This window comes from Tenebrio molitor, chromosome 4, assembly GCF_963966145.1.
Source record: "Tenebrio molitor chromosome 4, icTenMoli1.1, whole genome shotgun sequence".
Taxonomy (NCBI): domain Eukaryota; kingdom Metazoa; phylum Arthropoda; class Insecta; order Coleoptera; family Tenebrionidae; genus Tenebrio; species Tenebrio molitor.
The window spans coordinates 23,857,189-23,874,781 of record NC_091049.1 but is presented as its reverse complement, the minus strand read 5'-3'; the positions used below and the strand labels follow the sequence as shown (position 1 = coordinate 23,874,781).

At 34.4% G+C, this 17,593-nt stretch overlaps 1 protein-coding gene and 1 long non-coding RNA gene across 2 annotated transcripts; one reads left to right on the top strand and one right to left on the bottom strand.

Annotated features, from left to right (window-relative positions):
• Positions 1-1,002: 1,002 nt before the first annotated feature.
• LOC138127516 (uncharacterized) lies at positions 1,003-12,611 on the top strand. Its single transcript, XM_069043550.1, has 6 exons — positions 1,003-1,348; positions 1,473-1,760; positions 1,809-2,120; positions 4,523-4,798; positions 11,120-11,227; positions 12,387-12,611. Exons 1-4 carry the CDS (start codon positions 1,102-1,104, stop codon positions 4,555-4,557), a joined length of 882 nt encoding a protein of 293 aa, XP_068899651.1. The 5' UTR covers positions 1,003-1,101; the 3' UTR covers positions 4,558-4,798; positions 11,120-11,227; positions 12,387-12,611.
• A 1,044-nt stretch (positions 12,612-13,655) lies between these two features.
• On the bottom strand, positions 13,656-17,233 carry LOC138127515 (uncharacterized). Its single transcript, XR_011158258.1, has 7 exons — positions 17,095-17,233; positions 16,908-17,043; positions 16,465-16,855; positions 16,245-16,382; positions 16,050-16,192; positions 14,163-14,297; positions 13,656-14,107 (listed from the first exon to the last, which is right to left on the bottom strand). It is a non-coding gene; the product is annotated as an uncharacterized lncRNA (long non-coding RNA).
• Positions 17,234-17,593: the final 360 nt, after the last annotated feature.

The following is a 17,593-nucleotide window of genomic DNA, read 5'->3' as shown; positions in this document are numbered from 1 at the left end:
ATTTTAACTTTGTAAGTATTTGTAAGGTTAGAAAGATAAACGTCAAATATGTCACCTGCGTTTATGCGAAGAGGGGTGACTAAAATTCGGCGATAGGGCGCGTTTGTTTCATACGCGTCAACGTTTTTGCAACTGCAGCCACGTTTAACAGTTTTTTTTCTTTTTTCTGGCAAACCCAAGGAGGTTAAAGTAAGAGGAGGGAAAGCAAGTTTGAAAAAGTGATGCCACCCACCAAATCGTGCAGAGCCATAAAAGGTTGCTAAACAAGGGTGGTTGGTGGGGATGGTACCAGTGGCGTATAAAAGACGGGGTGCACAGATGCATTTATTGTAATTTGTAACATAAAGTACATGAAACAAATTAACAAAAATAAAAGAAGTAAATTTATAATTTAGAAAAAACTATAAGTACATGACGGGGCGCACTGGAGCATTTGTTGTAACATAAAAACGCTTAACACCTTGTTGCGGGGGTTAAAGGAACGCCACTGGCGCCAAAGCGATGCGATACCCGGTGGGCCGTTCAAGGACGTTCGCGGTCATAAAAGGTTGCTGGAGAAGGAACGATCACTTTCAATGCATTACCAGAATAGGGCGCTTTCCCTCCTCTTACTTTAACCTCCTTGGGCAAACCACACGTCTTCCAAGGGCCAGTTTCTCCCTACAACATTTTTTATTGACGATCAATTTTTTGATATAAATCTTAAGTGACTCAACATTTTAAAAAGGCGTGTAAAAATTACGTTTTTAAGACTTGGGTTATTGCGTTAATGGAATTTTACTCTTCACCGTCTAAAATATCTGCATTTTAAATTTCACAAAAATCCGTTGGAAAATAACAGAGATCTTAGGCTCGAAAGTCTTAGCTGAGACACCCTGTATATAGCCGCTGACAAAATATTTCACAACTGCATATTTATTGCTCAATAAATTTTTATAGTAAACACAGTACTTGTTATCTTTTGAATTTAATCGTTGAAAATCAGGTGACAACCCTAGTAGTGTAGTTTTTGTAATTGTTGTTGCTCATCAATAGTAGTTGCAACTAACCGTACAGTGAAATTAAATACATTAATTGTTTTAGTTGACAAGGTCATTTTTTATGTCACTGATTTATTGTCTGACGGAGAAATACGTATTTGGTGAGATAATAACATTGCAAAGTGAAAAGGACATTCATTGCATAACGGACCATACACAGCTACCTCTCTACCTTTCTCCTCTAATCATTGAACCAACCAAAGAAAGGACTAAATTTCTGGAAATGGACATTTGGACTGAAGGCGACTGGAAAATACTCCACGCAAACAATCTTACCCACACTGCTATAACAGATAAAAGATGGGAAGGTGAGCGAATATTGTGTTTATTTCTGAATTCCATTTATGTTAAAGACATTTAATGGATGAAGAACACTTACAATGATACAATTACGTATGTCGGAAAGTGATCTAATAAGGTTATATATTATAGATTTTGAAACAGTAGAAACTGATTATCACGAATTTTTGAATAAAACTTCCAAGTCACTATCAGTTTACGGACCGTATGACATCGATTTGCACTTAAATGATGGCACGAACATCGATAATATACAATTCAACCGAACAAAGAAAGGATGGACGCATTTTACAGTTGTCTCACATAATAATAACACATTCGTCTTGGAAAATGATAAGATTGTCAGAAATATAACGAAATTCAATGTAAGGCAAATCGTCTTTCAAAGTAGAAATAAAACATATTGGAAAATTCATAATTGTGAGTATCCAAATTTTTTCAACTACAAATTTATACTGGCATTTTCAGATCATATGATGTGGTCGAACAATGTTACAACTAGAGCTACTACTTTGACGGTTCCTGCAACTGGAAAAGCTTGTGTGATGCTTTATGTGACATTGAGCAAAAATTGTATTTTGAATATTCCCGAATTTAACCGTCGTTATAAATCAGACGATAGCTTACGAACAATTTTTAATTCTTGGCAAGTTGACAAACTTGAAACCGAAATTAAAGGAAACATGAAAATCACTTTAATTAAAGAAACGACGGACGGTACTACTTCTGGTGAATGGGGAATTGACATAAGAGAATGTCCTGTTATTATAGACAATAAATGTAAGTATTGTAACCTTTCGACTTCCTTGACTTTTCCTCGATGATTTTTTTTTCTCCCTCATTTGATGTATTGTTGGTTGCCGCATTCCCTCGGATGAAATTTTGCGGAAAAATACGAAACAAAAATAATGAGAAAAGAAATATTTATGGATCCTACGTTGTGTTTTATTTTTATTTTGTTTAATTAGGTTCTAACGAGAGGCCGTACCTTCGGAGGTTTTCCAAAAAATAGAATTAAAACGATTGAGCACACTTCACTTAAATTTTATTTAACAAATAATCGAGTGTGGTGGCGTTTGGTCCCAACAAATTATAGAAATAAATAAATGAATTTAATAACAGAAGTTGGTGGAAATTTGACCTAACGAGATTTGACTCGCGGCCCTCGAATTGAGACCTGACTCATGAATAAATGACTACGCTGGGCAAATACAGAAGTTTCTGGCGCGAACAGCATTATGGAAGTTTGAGATGCGAACTATGTGATCCGATTTAGATTTCAATTACCCCAATTAAATTGAACCCGACGCGGTGCCCTGGAATCTCATAGATCACCCCGGTCTACTTAGGTGGTTGAAAATAAAAAGGAAAAAGGGTTCTAACAGGGCCGAAGGGTACCTCTCTTCACGTGTCAGCTGGCCTAGTTTGGTCACTGTCCCGTTTACGGGTGACATGGCGGTTTGTGCACTTATGCCGGACCACAGCTAATTGAGTGCGACGGACACTGGCGGTAGCTTCCCGATCTCGAGACTCCAAAACTTACATAATAAATGAAAATGTTTTATAATGAATTTATACTAGTTCCCCTTGATGAAAGCACGGTTCCCCAATCGGTAAATGCAAGAAGATCACATACTTCGCGATAAAGAAATTAATACCAGATTCTAAAGAGTCACGTGGTCATCAGATACTCACGAAAATAATATAATCTTTACTTTAGAACGATAAAGAACTAAATGCTGGTAGACTAATTAAATCACGACTACAAATAATGTACCAGAATTAGAGAAATAATTTACCTTGTAAATGTTAAGCACGTGGTCACAAAATGGCTGCTGGAAGTACTGAACGTACCTCCGGCTACTTTGGAGATCAAACCCCGAGTGAATTAAAAAAAACCTTGTTTCCCGTCCCGCAATCGGTTTTATCATTTCTGGCGCACCCCACTTTCGCAACCCCCACTTGACCAAAGTGACCAATCAGCTCGGTTCTACTTTACGCCGATCGCGACGCCTTTTCGAAATCTCTAGAACTTTTGAAATTACAGTTTCCGTTTTTCCACCATTATTTTAAATGTTTAAATTTAGACTTTTGTTAGGACCAGACCGAATGTACATAATTTGTTGTTGAATTAGAAGCCTGAAAAAGAACACTAAATTACTGACTCTATACAATAATACAAATCAGCACCAAGAACTCGACAGAATTAAATGAAATAACATAATTTAAAATGAAACAAACATAATTAAAATGAAACAAACATAATTAAAATAAAACAAACATAATTAAAATAAAACAAACATAATTAAAATAAGACAAACATAATTAAAATGAAACAAACATAATTAAAATGAAACCTAAATTGGGCTTGAAACGCTGTTACGCAAGTGTTATATCATGCATTGAGCTGCTACTTCTAAAATTTGCTCTACATTGGTTTGATTCCCCAAGAGAGTTCTAATTAATAATTACTTCGTAATTTTCATTCTCTCTCTCTCACTCACACATCTGACTTCTACGACTACCTGGCTTTACCGTTAACCTGTTGTCTCTGTTTTTTCTACCGACTCCTTTCCTATTTTACTTTGTTACTTTTCTAACTAAAAGTGCAAACGATTCCAGTTATTTTCTACGATAAAGCGCTCTGTTTCTAATTTGCAATTCTCGCCCTTTAATTACAAATATGCCACAAATTTGAGAATGCTAAAAAAGTAAATTATTAACCCAATGAACATTAATTTTGTGGTTCTCTCAATTTGAAACCTGCTAACATCAAATTTATTAATTCAATTATCCCTTGATTTTAACTGGACCACCCAAATTGTCGAACGAGTAAATTTTGCAATGTTTCTTTTCCCATAAAAACTGTTATCTTTGTGTTGTGTTCGGACAGGACGTGTACCTGCATTTTCAAAGAAAGGTTGGCAGATTTCACTTGAGGAATGTGGTGCCGACACGGCTTCAATAAAATTTACAACTGGCCAGCATTTCCGTCGCAAATGAGCGGAATTTAAAATATTCCGTTGGAATTATTTTAAAATTAAAATTCTTAATTTATCGAACCTATTCGGACCGTTACAGTATGTATTATGTTTTAATATAATTTTTTACTAATGCCATGTAAATTTCCCACAATATTTATTAAGGTCCATAAATAATAATCATTTTTAATTTGTATATAGTAATTTACAAGAAAAATATCTCCGAAGAATACTAAAATAACTACACATGCCAAGTTTTAAATGACCGACTTAATGAAGATTTTTTTTCTTTAACTAATGACAAGAGCTTTCATTGTGGTCCTGGAAAACTAGGAAAAACCTGTGAGGTAAAGTGTGAAAGTATTCTGGATTCAGAGCACAGATTCTGCGAAGAGCACAGAATCTGCGACGGAACTAAGTGCAGATGCGCTTGGGGGTCGACTTTATCCAACGCTAATAAAATTCACTGTTCAAATAGTAAGTTAACTTTAGCAATAACACTGTAATGATTTGAATACATTACTTTTTCCGCCAAATATTCGAACCTGCGCAAAACGGTAACAAATGTGGTCGTGATCGTCATCGAATCGAAGGAGCCCTACGTTGTGATTTTCTTTTGGCGGAAAAAGGTTCGTAATGCAAACGATGAGGGTTCCAGTTGGAAGAGTGCCGCAAATAAAACACACATGTGAGGGACGCAAAATACCTTTTATTAAAAATGCCTGTAATAACTTTGATGAAAAAGAAATTGAAACGAATACAAAGGACAGAAATTAAGTTTAACGAAGTACGAGAAATTAACTAGTTGAGTACATCACAAAGATAAACGACAAGGTGAATGCAACAATATTTAAAATAACAGAAAAAAAACGGCACATGACAGACAAAATGACAGTTAAAGCTTGCAAAACAAGTAAACAAATTATAAAGCAGTTATTACAGACAGGGACGGATGAAAAACCCTCTTCAAAAACCGTATCCCAGGTATTACTCATATTTCACAATTAGATTAATGACAAAAACAATGGTTATTTGAAACTACGCGGTCAAGGTACGCCAACGGGAGCCTAGAGCTGGAGGTAACAAACTTTCGGCCGCGAGGGGACTCAGAAGAATAATCTGAGTCATCTTGAAATCAAGCGACGTTTATAGATATTCGGGGTATTAATGAACGTCAGACTATTTCACCGACCAAGCAAGAGTGACAGAGCGTTTCGGGGTCGTACGAGTAGCATCACTAAACAGCATAAGCGAATATTTAGCTCCACCGTCCCCAACCAACCGTTTCCCGACAAGCCCCCGAAATCTCTATAACCTCGACGGAAGCTTCACGAAAGCATCCCGCCGCCGCATAAGCGAAGACCTAGGTCCGCCCCCGCTAACGGTTTTTTAAAGAACCGTAGCTTCCACAGAAATTTGACTAAACCACCCCCACGACTTCCTGATTGCCACCTAGCTCCCACAGAGGCGCACTTACAACATTTTACTTTAACTTTTCCGAAATCTAGCAACGACAAGAAAGAAAAAAAAACCGAGTTCAATCCTATCGAACAAAGCGTAACATTAAACGATGAGAAAATCCAGCAAAACAAACGCAACATTAAACAATGCTAAAATAAGCAAAACAGAACGCAACATTAAACAAGGATAACATAAGCAAAACAAAACGCAACAGATTAAACAATGAGGAAATAAAAGAGAACAAAGCGCGAAGTTAAATAACGATAAAATAAAAAAAAACACTTCAAACAGGAATACAATACTCGCTGGCAATACTAAACAAAAATATGGCGGGTCGAGTGCCGTTAAACAATGTTAGTGAAGGAAAAACAAAATGGACGCACGCGGTCCGGACGACGGCTACTAATTTCCGAAATTACAAGATTGAAAAAAAAAGAAATGAACCTCCCGGGAGAAACTTAGGGGTGCTGTGAAGTAAAATAAAATTCTGGTTTCGTGCAATGTGGGTTGCATACTCTGCAAACGCTGGATCTACCATGACGTCTGTCAATAATGGGTTTGCCGGGACCCTTCTCAGCGGGAGTTATTGTCACAAAATGCACGTAATAAATACAGCGGCACTTCGTATTTTTACAAGGGTAATCTCCAAGCCTTACTGTTCAACGCCTGAATTTTGCTCTACGTAGGACTGTAATGGCAGTAAAATTAGAATAGGATGCAGTTTATGCTAATCTGAATACCTACCTGCCGGAGAAGAGGATTATAAACCTCTTTTGTTGACTTCAAGAAAAGTATATTTTTGCACAGTACACAAGTTTTCTGGCAAAAATATTGTTCAATGTTGAACCCACATTACCCTCGAAAAATAAAATTGTTGTATTGAACATGATTGTACCTATAATTCCTTAGTTTATTTATCTGCACGTTAATAAGTAATATTTGTACTAGTAAATGATCCATATAAAACTCCTTCAATTTTGATAACATTTTTAAATAAAATTCTTCATCTTGATATATAATTGTTCCTGTACAACTTAGTCAATTGGAAAAAAATCGAGTACATCAAATTTCCTAAAGTTTAATTCATCCTTTTTGTTGTTAATTTTGATGTTAGCGAGACAAGCAATAGTATAAAAAAAAAGCAAATGCAGGCATATGAAATGTCATACCAATGTCAACTACGAGTATACCACACGCACACAGTTGCCACATAAAATTTCGTACATCATCACTCAATAGTCAATAGTATGAATCGTTTCTTTTGAGTGAAAACTGGTTGTTTTTCAGCTCACAATATTTAATTTTCATATTCAAAATTACTTCCTTCGGTGTGAAATTTTTATTTTTTATTTAATTTCCACTATTCCATTGTCACCTATGAATTTATAATACTAGGCACACAAAAAAATTTCAATGAAGCAATAGGTATAATGTATTCCAACTTTAAAAAAACGATGCTTGGCCATGACAATCTGTATATCTGAAGAAAAGTTTGGTTAGGAATTTTGAAAATTTTGAAGTCACAATGTTGCCATACTTATGTTACGTTTTTTTACGAATCGATTAAAAGAAATTAATAGAGAACCAGAGTGTGTTCGAATTGTCGAAGTTAAACTGTATACAGTTTAGAATTTAATCGAATACAAATTCATTGTTCTCGCATTGAAAATGTCCATCAATCGCATCGCTACTTAGAATTTACAGTTCCAGTAACCATCACCGAAGTTTCCACGAATTATTTATTCATATTTAGTCAGTGTAAGTGCTTTCCGACAAATTTATGACATTATACCTAGTTACCGTTCCCTTGCCCCTGACGAAGCGGTGCCGGTGATCGTTGAACAGAAACAGCTGGACTGTAGGACGAAGATACGATGTGATCAAGAATGACTGAATCTGTTGGTAACAATAAAAGTTGGCAAATTTGATATTTACCAAGAAAGGTTCATTTTTGTAATAGCAAAAATATAACTGACATAACCAAAAATGTTCTTAATGTCGTCTCAAGTTAAAAAATCCTGTCAGTGCCAACTACGAGACAAAAAACACCGGTACTTTTCAATTGTTTCATTGCCAACAGACTCAGTCATTGTTGATCAGTGATCACGCTGTAGTATACTCCGTACGCTGATAAATTGCACGTTTTTAAATTCTAGTTCCAAAACATCCATTCGAACAAAGTTTCAGGAAACGTGTTTTGTTATAAACTGTTGTTGAAATTACTGATTCTTCGAGGAAGAATGTTATAATAAATGTTTTTCTATTTGCGTCGGTGACAGATCTGTTACAATACCAAAAACAGAATCGTAACACCTAAAAGCGGTTCTATAATAGGGGTAGTACAATTTACTAAAGTCTAGAGGATTCTGGCAGCATCAGCAAATACGCGCTAATATCCCAAAGCCGACAAAGGTTTCAATTGTTTTTTGCCAACCATCATAAAATTTTCCAGAATTTTAAAATTCTTACTTTTGATTTAAAAACGGCTCGAAAGGTGCAAAATAGAAAAAATAGTATTAAAAAACCCGTTTCATGAGGCGTTTATTCCATTCGTCCTTTATAAAACTCGCGCTTTGCGACTCGTTTTATAAACTTGGACTCATGAAATAAACACTTCCTTATGAAACTCGTTTTTTAATATAGGTACTATTTTTGGGCGCTATTCTACTTTTGACTGCATTGAATTTATTTGTGTCTCATACCATCATTATTAGAATAATAACTTTGTAATTCGTCGAGGAAACGAGGCTTTCACGACCGATCTGTTCCAAAATGAGAGTTTAGTTTCTGGGTATTTTCTGTCAGGTAGAAATGCAAATAGACGGTCAACAATCCTGGAAACCAGCGGAATCTTATAATTCAATTCTAAATAAATGTGTTGGGGGTAAAAGAATAAATTTTTCTTTAAAAGGATTTTATGAAGGTAGATGCTATGCTGCAACAATTAGTTATCATACAAAAGGTCAATTTATTTCTACGATATCTCAGGAATTAAATAATGGTAATATAGGAAAATATACAATGGAATATAGTGAGAAAGTAAATAAATTACGTCAAAACAGAAAGGTAACGGGTCGAAAAGTTAAAAATCGTGCTTGCAGCACCGATTCAGATTATGGTCAAAACTGTGAGGCATTTAGTGCGATTCTGTTTCAAAATTTAGCAAGATTGTTATTGAACAATATTGATTTTGCACAGATCCAACCAATCAACAGCTTCATATCATAGCAACTGCAACATTGTTATATAGCAATATTCGTAAATTTTAAAACAGAATCGCACCAATTACCAGAATTTCCAGACATGTCTACGGATAAATATGAAAATGCAAAGATTAAATTTTTGAATGAGGTTTCTAGCGTCAACATTTCTGATATAGAACAAAAAACTCGAGGGCAAAATTCAAATCCTGAATGGTATAGAGAACAATCATTTCGACTTATGGTTAGTAAATTCGGGAACATTTGTAAAATGCGTTTAAATACTGACACTGCAAATACGGTAAATGAAATTTTATATTCAGAAAGATCATCCACTCGAAATTCTGTACCTAAACCACTGTTACAGGGAATGCAAAATGAAGAAAAAGTGAAAGAAAAATTCCGCACGTGAAATAACAATTGAAGAAGGTATAAAAAATAAGATTATTGATTATTTAACAATAGATGACGAAAAGTATATAAAATTAAAAACATCTCACCCGTATTATTATCAAGTACAAGGTCAATTGCACGTCACCAATCGCAATATTTGTTACTTCGTTGTTTACACTCCAACGAAAGAGAAATTCAATTCGGATTTAAAATACTGCATAATTAAAAAAGACGATAGATTCTGGAGTGAAAATATGGACAATCACTTGGAAGAATTTTATTTTGGGGCTTTACTTCCGGAATTAGTAGATCCTAGACATAAAAGAGGACAGCCGATTAGAAGAATACTAAAAAAAGAGTTATAATTTTCCATGGTTTAATCTTCTAAATTTAATTCGATTCTAATTTCTAGTCATTTAGATAAGGAATAAATAAATTTATTAAAATTTTTATATCAGTTTTCGAAAAACAGATTTTTGTTAAAATAATAATACATTTTTTATAATTAAAGAAAGTTGATAAGTCGCACTAATTTAATGGAGATAGGGCTATTGCTGAGGCCTTCATAAGAGCCAACCCATCAATTAGAGTACCTCTGAGGTGATGTGGAAAACCCTTGTGAAATTATTTTATCATATTGACCAATACCCACTACTGCGTGCTGTTAGTAGCCAACCAAATTCTAGTAATAACGACATGGATATTATGTACCTCCTTGTTTACGCGCTTTACTTACCGCAAACATTTGGAAGAGTCGTTTCACTTATTACCTGCTGAGACCCTCATAAATCTACCCTCTTATTGTAAGTTGTGTTGCCTATTTCTTATTTTATTTTAAAATTCGTTATCTATAAATTCTATCTTTGCTTACAAAATATCACCTTAAACAAAAATCTACGATTGTAGCTGAATATATAACATTAACAGCTACACATTGAGTGTAATTTCAATATAAAAATCTTATTTTCGAGGGAGTTATGACGATTCCCGTTTTTAGCATTAATACGGTTTTTTTCAAATATACAAATATTTAAAAAAATCTGTCAACGTAGCGTCACTGATACAGATATTACCAATATGTAGACACATCGACCGCTTTTTCAAAGTTAAAAATGTGGGCTGAAACACGATCCGCGTTTGCACCATTTTCCTCGATTTTGCCTAGTAGTTCACAGCACCCTTAGGGATAACGCTTAAAATTAACAAATGGGCACTTCTTAAAGAAACAGCATGCAACAAAATCAAATCTACAACATACCCTTACCACGTGGTCCTGGTCCCAAAAACAAAAACAACGGACAACGAACGTGAAATAAATAATTACCCGTGTGGATAAAAAAAGAAACTGCCGGATTCTTCACGGGGACACAAAATATCAACCCGGGACGGTAGTGTAATTGTTCGGATTTTACTTACAAATTTGAGAAACTTGGATCGCTCTTCGCAAGGTGTGTTTTTTTCGAAAAACTAAACAAAAGTGCTCTACCCCCTTCAACCGCCCGCGCGAGCCCGTTTCCTCCCCCCTATCTTTCCGCTTTTCAACAGCGTCCACAACTCGCCAAGAGTACCAACCCCATCCCTTAGTTCCTAGTCTAGCCGCTAGTACCTTCCCATTTGGCGCGCTCTCGTGGCGGTACCGGGAATTACAAATTTTAAATTTTAAACTGGGTCACTACAACACATTACATATTTTATATTTTCTAAGAATAATAATCACTCAGAATATAACATTCATTTCTTTTAGGATGCGAAAAAGGAAAGTGGGGTTTAGACTGTAAAAATGATTGTAAATCTGAATGTACAACTTGCAGTTCCATAAATGGAGAATGTATTGTTTCTCCTATTCTTAGTGGTAACTATAGTTTTCATTTCAAAAAATAAATATATCGGATACTGGTTTAAATATCTCATCAATGTTAGCGTTGAAGAGCCGATTGTGAACGCACCACTCGTCAATCTGAATAGTAAAAACACGAACAACGCAAAAAGTGGGTTTATATTTAAACAGCTGGTCCGTGATCCTAATCCGTGGTGCATTCCCAATCGACACTTCAACGCCAACTTTGAGGAGAAATTTACATTAACACCCGATATAACGTACATACACTCGGTTGAAAAAAAGTCGAGTAAATCATAAAAGTCAAGAGTAAATCAGGCTTTTCTGACTTTTAATGGGATCCTTTTTCAAATAGATACAAGGAATGTCATTGTGTCTGACGTAAGAAATGAAAAGTTTTGAGATTTTGCTTGTCTCGGTAACATCAAAATTGACAACAAGAAGAATTAATTAAATTATAGAAAATTTGATGTACTTAATTTTTTAGCAATCGACTGTACGTACATAAACTCCAACGTGGATGTCATTTAAAGAGTGGGTGATACCATAATATTTAACCCTCCACCACCCGGCGGCACGGCAATTTTGCCGGAGTACATACACTATTACGGATAATACTATCAAGTAATAGTGCAGTGTTTATTAACATAATTACCGGCGTCTCGCCTCCACATTTTGACTTTTTTGTGTTTTATTATGTTCTGTGTCAATGTTAAGGAATTTCCTCACGATATGACATAAGTATAATAATTTACCTTTTTGAATTTCAACCACCAATGTGTTCTCTAAGTCTAAAATTTTTAAATTTTTAAAAAGAGATTGCGGTACTATTCCCGTTGCTGAAATTATAAGTGGTAAAATCGATTTTTTTTTCTAAACACCAAATATTTCTCATAGCAACGGAGAGTTCTAAATATTTATTAATTTTTGTGTTATATGTCTGTGTCATTTTGTCTGAATTTGGAACAGCTATATCTAAAAGATATGCTTGCTTTTGTTGTTTATTTAAAATAATAATGTCTGGTCTGTTATGCTGAATATGAATATAAATATTTATATAAATGAAAATATAATTTCAAAGGAATTATCATTAGTTAATGAAAATAACCGTAATGATAAATAAATTCAACCTAGATGCCGTCCCTTCTTCTTTAATAATAATGATTTTTTTTAGAAATACCATTGTTATTACCATTACCATTACCATTGTTTGTTCTGGCCATTTTTATGATACTGGGGATATTATATTTATATATAAAATTTATAAAAATACGTCAACTACCTCAGAACCATGAAGAATTGCCTATTATTATGGAACCACGTAACTAAATATATCCCTATATATTATATCTATCTATCTAATTATCTATCTATCTATATTAATAAAACTGAATGTCTAGATGTTTGTTTTGTATACAAATCTACAGTTTTATTCCGACCAGTCCGTACTACCATCGTTCAGAAAAAAAAACAACAGTTTTTTCGGGTTGGAAATCCCCTCATCCTCCTCGCCCTTCGTCTGAGTTTCGCCGCCTTCATACCCAGAAAAACGAACCCCGACTACCGCGTGGACAACAATTACTGTTTGAGTTGGCAATAAAACTATCCTGACTTTTTTGCGTCTCTGTTGGCTAATTTGTCACATAACCGGACGTGACGTGATTTGATATATCGCCGAAAATTATGTGTGAAGCGAAGCAACAGTTTATTATAACATGAATTTTTTTTTAAAACAAACAAGTTACAGCCAGGAAAATACATTTCTTTCCAAGGTGACCACCACAAATGGCTCGAATTATTATCAATTAAAGACTACAAAAACCACATCGTTTAAATTAATTTTTTTTGTCAGCTGTCAGTAATGATAATAAAACAAATGAAAATACAGTCCATTTTTTATTATAGTCCGATGAGCTTAGTCCGAACCAAGAAGTCGACATGACCTGCGTCTGTTTTCGACATTTGACAGCAGTGCTACCAATATTTGAAAATTTATATTGGCATGTTGAGACAAATATCATTACAAATTTCAATTTTTGAAATTTTGAGTTGTGTTCTTTTGTGCTTTCATGATTTTTCTGCAAATTCGTTCCTCGGTTTTCATTTCCTTTTTCAAAAAACAGATCTTTTCAGAACTCTTTTGATAACTACCGAGTGACTATCAATGATTGAAAATTATTTTGTTATGTTGGTGACACATTTGAAATCTTTAGTTTAGTTGGCAACATATTATCCCTTCGCAATAAATCACATTCAAATTTTAAGGTATATTTTAAGGGTTCGTAGAGCGACATTTCGTATTTTACAAGGGTAATGTAAAGGTAACTAACTAGATGAAAATCATTTTGTTCCACACTGTATAAATAAAAAGTTCTAGTAGAGATATCAATTAAGAGTTGAACTCATGTTCCTTTATTATATTAATATTTTATTTATTTGTATTCTACAATAAATTTTCAAATATAAAAATATTGCAGTAATAAAATAGTTATTTTTTGTTCGTTACATAATTAGTGGGATAAAAGCAATATTACAGGACTCCAGTGTGAAAATTGCAGATGAAGAGGGCGTAGCCCGAGTTCATCTGTAATCACACGAATTTCCTGTAATATGTTTTAGCCCACGTGTTATGTAGCATATTTTATCTAAGACCGCCCCGAATTAAAAAAAAGGTAAATCTTATCTATTTACATCAGTGAGATAAGAACTGAGTGCCCACTGAGTGCGGTAATCAAATGCGTGCGGTAATAATGTTCTTACCCCACTCAAAATGAGTGAGATAAGTGTCATTTATCCCACGGGATTAGATAAATTCTATTATTCCTCTATATGGTCATACCCTTCAATACTTCGAAAGTAATGCCGAACAAAGGAATATATAAATGCAAGCTGTTTCTAAAAAGAAAAAAAATTGATAACCCTTGTTAAAATTTAACTATTTCTGTATTACCGAATTATTCAGAAATTTTTTTCGCTTCTTCTTGCGATTCGAATGGCATTACACACATCAATTTCTAATTCGTTTTCGTATTTCTCTAGAATGTAAGATAACACCATAAACAAACCGCAGGCACTGACCCCATCGCTGTTTCAATAAAACAAATTCTTTTTAATACAACTATACAGGGTGGTCCCGATATAACCTGCCAGAAGAAATCCAGCAATAGGTGACGATGAGTAGAACTCATACACAAAAAATGTTTCTAATGAAAGTCTTTTCTTTTTCGAGATAAATAAATTGAAAAATCGATCAAAATTTGCTGTACGCTAATGAGTTAATCGGTTTTAAAAAGGTAATTCTGGTTACTTGACTGTAATTTCTTTAGCAACGGTACCTGTAACGTCTATGACATTTGTCAAGTTTAATTTTAAATTTGCGAATTCTTCAGAAAGTTATGAAATTCACAAAACAAGAATACGCCGATTTGCATTTACTCTATGGCGAAACACGTGGTAATTCAAGACCGGCAAGGCGACCATACGGTGACCGTTTTCCTGAAGGAGTTCTTCCGTCCCGTTGTACTTTTGTGGAGCTACATCGGCATTTATATGATGTTGGTTCTGACTGATTCCAATACGATGGTGTCGCCGATCCTCCATTTAACCCCTCTGGATTTTAATTTTTGGGACCACACGAAAGATTTGGTATACGAAGTTGAAATAAATACAAAAGGCCAACAACAGAAACGCGTAACAGACGCCTCGAACCAGATTCGTAAAAACCCAGAAATAATGCTGAATTCTGTTTATAAAAATTGATACCGGCGTACTCAAATGTGCTTAAATGCCAATGGAAGGCACACAGAACATTTATTATAAAATAATGTTTCTAGTCTAGTTTACCTTTCATAAGTTAGTAAATATTGGCAGTTAGAGTGGAAAGTACGAATATGTAAAGTGTAAATAAATTTATTCAATACATTATTTTGGCTATTTAACCACAATTAAGACAATACTCTTATTACACAGTTCTTCCACAATTTTGCACACACTACCTCTACATTTATTTACACATTCAGGAACACCACTTTATTTATTTCTCATTCATCTCAATCTACAAAATCATCTTTTGTACCTAAATAAGCTGGTAAATTAACGCACACAGTGTACAGCGTTTTCAATAAATGTCATTAATTTGATTTAGTTTGTCAGATTTGAGATTTGTCATAAACGATTCAGGTACCTATGTACCTTACATCCTTACAAACACCAACAATTAATTCCTGAGTAGGTAGGTATTTTTGTGGTCAGCAGCGTCGAATGGGTGTGGATAGAGGTTAATTTATCCCCATTATTTTGGACCTAACGAAGGGGGGTTTTTTGGACTTGTTAGATCCTTCTAATGACCCAGAATTTTTTTGGCAGGTTATATCGGGACCATCCTGTATATAGGGTGTTTTTGAAATACGTGTGTTAATTTTAACCAGTGAAAGAACTCGTCAATTTATGAAACTTTTCTCTATAACATTTTGTAAAATTCGTAAAAATGTTTCAAGATTTTTTGCCCCACAATTTTTACCAAACGAGTCGTTTTGTGTGATTAACTAGTTTCTATTTTTTGTAACCATGAGAATCTAAATTTTGATTATTTATTTTTTTCTATAACAATGGAACTTTTTAATAAAGCTCTGTTTCTATCACAACAGAAAATTTTCGCCATTACCCATAGGCGGGTATATACTTTTATGGTTAATTTATTTCAAATTTTAAATTAATTTGTATTGCTTTCTCATCAAAATGTTATAGAGAAAAGTTCCATGATTTGGTGCGTTCTTCCACTGGTTAAAATTAACACACGTATTTCAGAAACACTCTGTATATAAATGATAATACTTACCTGCATGCGATCAAAGGTGCCCAGTGTCTTGCAAAATTGTTAAATTCATCTATAATTTGAAAGAAATTGTCATTTGAATTTGGAAGTTGTCTTTCATTCCAATTACTAAATTCACATACGTAAATGAAATTTTCATACAATATCTGCAAGAAACATGTCATTTCATTTTTTGATTTTTGTAAATGTATTTCTCACTACTCCAGTTTCTTTCATATACGCTTGCAACAGTAGCTGAGTTGTTGTGCCGTAAGCTGTTTTCTCCTCTTTCACATATCTCACTCTAATTACCTTTGAAGAAGTATTGCATCTTCGAGGCCATAAGAATTTTTTCTCCTGAAACAAATTAATGTATATATTTTACTTTCATCGGTATAGACATGAGAAATGAATTATATTTTACACTATACCTACTTACTTTAAGTTTATTTAAAAATAAAATGTGAGAAATTTTGTGTTCTACCACCACATTCCAAAATGTGGAAGCCATTTCCTTGTGTGGTTGCTGCATGATTAAATATTTCTTACTTCTCTTATAACCGTCAACTTAAAAATGTAAAACCAATAAAGGAGACTGTCATATTTTAGGACAACTAACCATATGTTGGAATCAGAAGGTTATTATCAGGGGGTGCGGGCTCGGGGCTCCAAGATTGAACTATCTCATCGTGCCAGCTAAATCGTTTTAAGTAACTGAGCTGCTGTTTGATAACATTGGTGACGAAATTGTCCGCAAGAGATTTTTTGAATGGAGTTTGTAATTCCATTAAACATTCCAAAACGATCAAGTGTGTCAGTAAGTAATGTTCCTAAAATTTAGTATTGTTGTTAAGATTCCGTAAGTAAAGTGAGTGGGTTTACTATTCTGTTGACCATATATGGTCTTTGTTGTTTCATATTTTTCATTAAAGCGTAAAAATTAACTTCACCCTCTGCACTCGACATTGTTAAAGCTAAATCGCATAAAATTAGGGTTCCAGTTCTGTTTACTCCAAACCTGAAAAAATAACTTTAGATTAATATTTCCTATATTTTTTAAATTTTGTACCCAGAATGAATTAAAATTGGAACAACACTGTTTTCAGTAATCTGTCTTATATATTTTACCACTGGTACCACTGCGTTCGGGTAGAATGGCGTCTCAGTATCAGAATTCCATCTGAGGTGGACATGTCTGATTCTTCTAGAGTACTGCATGTAGTATATTTCAAAAATTCGGATGTCATGGTACTCGTAATTTTCTTGTCGATTACTCAAAAACGCTTTGATCGATTGCTTTCAAATTTGACCAACACAAACTGACCCATGGTCTCTCGGGTTGAAAAGCTTTTGGTGTCAATCGGACCACGGGGGGTGGAAGAGGGTGGGGTAGGTAGAAAAAATAATAAGGGAACAGGGAAATTTGACTCTACCGTTTGAAAGGGCATGTGTTTTTATGTCGGAAACGGTGTTTACCATTTGCGGATTTTTCCAATATGGTGGACTTATAAAGTTATTTACGTCTTCATAGATCGACGGCGATAACTGCTGAAACTTTTAACAAAATA